Source organism: Onychostruthus taczanowskii, unplaced genomic scaffold (assembly GCF_017590055.1).
Source record: "Onychostruthus taczanowskii isolate IOZ18803 unplaced genomic scaffold, ASM1759005v1 scaffold54, whole genome shotgun sequence".
Taxonomy (NCBI): Eukaryota; Metazoa; Chordata; class Aves; order Passeriformes; family Passeridae; genus Onychostruthus; species Onychostruthus taczanowskii.
In genome coordinates, this window is record NW_024503013.1 from 1,653,405 (window position 1) to 1,655,893 (window position 2,489).

Consider the following 2,489-nt stretch of genomic DNA (forward strand, 5'->3'; position numbering starts at 1 on the left):
GCTGGGCGCCGCCGCCGCCGCGCTCGCCCTGTACTCGGCGCTGCCCGAGCCGGCCCGGGCGGACGACGAGCCGGTGACCGTGCTGCTGTGGTGGGAGCCCTTCGGCCGCCAGCGGCGCTTGCCCGACTGCCGGCGGCGCTACAACATCAGCGGCTGCCGCCTCAGCGCCGACCGCAGCCGGCTCGGCGAGGCGCAGGCGGTGCTGTTCCACCACCGCGACCTGGCGCGGCACGGCGCCGAGGGGCTGCCCCGAGGGGCCCCGCCGCGGCCCCCGCGCCAGCGCTGGGTGTGGATGAACTTCGAGTCGCCGTCGCACTCGCCCGGCCTGCGGGGGCTCGCCGGGCTCTTCAACTGGACCATGTCCTACCGCCGCGACTCCGACGTGTTCGTTCCCTACGGGTATCTCTACGCCCCGCCGGCGCCCCGGCCCTTCGTCCTGCCCCGCAAGACTCGGCTGGTGGCCTGGGTCATCAGCAACTGGAACGAGGAGCACGCCCGGGTGCGCTACTACCGCCAGCTGAAGGAGCACCTGCCCATCGACGTGTACGGGGCGCGGGGGCTGGCGCTGGCCGAGGGCGGCCTGGTGGAGACCGTCTCAGCCTACAAGTTCTACCTGGCCTTCGAGAACTCCCAGCACACCGACTACATCACCGAAAAGCTCTGGAGAAACGCTTTCTCCGCCAGGGCCGTGCCCGTCGTCCTCGGACCCCGCAGGGCCAACTACGAGCGCTTCATCCCCCCCGATTCCTTCATCCACGTTGACGACTTCCCCAGCCCGCGGCTGCTGGCCACCTACCTGAAATTCCTCGATAAAAACAAACCCAACTACAGGCGGTACTTTGCCTGGAGGAAGAAGTACGAAGTCCACGTCACCTCGTTCTGGGATGAGCATTTCTGCAAGGTCTGCGAGGCTGTTCGGACAGCTGGGAATCAAATCAAGACTGTTCAAAATCTGGCCAGCTGGTTTGAAAGCTGATGTTCCTGGAAGATGAGGCGTGCTGGACAGCCTGGGCCAAGCGCCAAGGTGTCAGGCAGGATGGATCTCACAGAGATCATTAGCCCAGGTAGTCGGCATTAGCCACTGGAGACTGGCATCACTTGGAGAAGGAGACTGGTACAGGAAAACAAGCTGTGAAAAGCCTATAAAAGGAAGATTTTTATTAAAGAGAAAATTATGAAGGCGCAAAGAGACATTATGCCAGATGATTCCTAAAGAGCAAAGTTAAATTTCCAGAAGTTGCACAGTTACAGAACTTTTAAATTTCTGCACAGCTCAACATAAATATCCAATGCCAAATTCCTCAGCTGTACAGCTGAAACCAATTTTGGCGGCTATGACAACTTCCTGGAGCATGAAACTTTCCTCTGCTCACAGAAGATACATGATCAGTGCTGGTTTTCTGTAATACTAAGACAAAAATGAATGTTTTAAACTGTTTTTTATGCATGTGAAAGCTATTTACAAATTCTGAGCCGCAAGTGTTGAATGTAAGAATCTTATGATACAGTAGCACCTTTTAGCAGTGCTTGAAATTGCAGCAGCCAGTTAATAATGCTTTGAACCAAATAATTGTTCCATTTAGGAAAAAGTGTATGGAGGCGACTGAATCTGAGTGGACAAACAGCTCAGGTGATGTAAAGTATTCTGCTACCTGCTGAAACCATAGGCATACTTATCCTGTATGAGAGTAGAGTAGAACTTTAAGTACAGGAAAACGCAGACTGTAGGGAAGAAAGTCAGAACATTTCCACCCTTCCTTTATTCAGGAATTAGAAAATGTTTACAGGTATCTGCATGTTTTTCTCTGCAAAATTATTGCCATGCAGGAAAATGCAGGCAAAGGCTCAGAATGGCAGGGGTTTACTGTATTGACTATATATACTGAAAGGCAAACTTTTTTCTCAAGTATCAGTAGACAGTGCCGTTGCGTAGCAACTCATTTGGTTTTTGGCCTGCATTTAAAAAAATTCTGCTGGGGAACAGACTAATCAGAATGTTGTTTTGTTGTTTTAAAAATAATAATTACCAAAAAAATCCCCAAACTCCCAAATCACTTCCATTCAGAAAGAAAATTACTTCAGAGAATAAGATCTACACTGTCAGTAAAATACAGATTATGTAAGGAAAGAATATAAAAAGGGAAGGATTTACTATTTTTTCTTCCTTTCATTTTGAGGTCTTTTTGTGGCTCAGTTTTTTAATCAATAAATAGGTTCTTAATGTAGAACTCCCTTGCTCAGTGCCTGTCAGGAATGCTTAAAATAGTTATTCCCTTTCAGACTCCCACATTTTGCTGGAGCCATCCTAGTAGTGGATGTGTGGTTACTTTTTGGTTACATGTGATCTTGCTCAGCCAAAGCCAGAATGAAAATTCAGTTACAATTACACATCCTTGCCGAGCTCAGCCTCCCTGTCTTTTGCCGCTGTGAAGTTTGGTGGCAAAAAAATGGCAACCTACAAGACACTTGCCCATGTGAATAAGGTATTA

General features: G+C 50.1%; 1 protein-coding gene across 1 annotated transcript; it reads left to right on the forward strand.

Moving 5' to 3' along the window:
• Position 1: 1 nt before the first annotated feature.
• On the forward strand, positions 2–2,118 carry FUT4 (fucosyltransferase 4; the record flags this gene model as incomplete). Its single annotated transcript, XM_041417055.1, has 1 exon — positions 2–2,118. A coding segment is annotated over one exon (975 nt), but the record flags the coding sequence as incomplete, so codon positions are not given.
• Between the last annotated feature and the right edge of the window lie 371 nt (positions 2,119–2,489).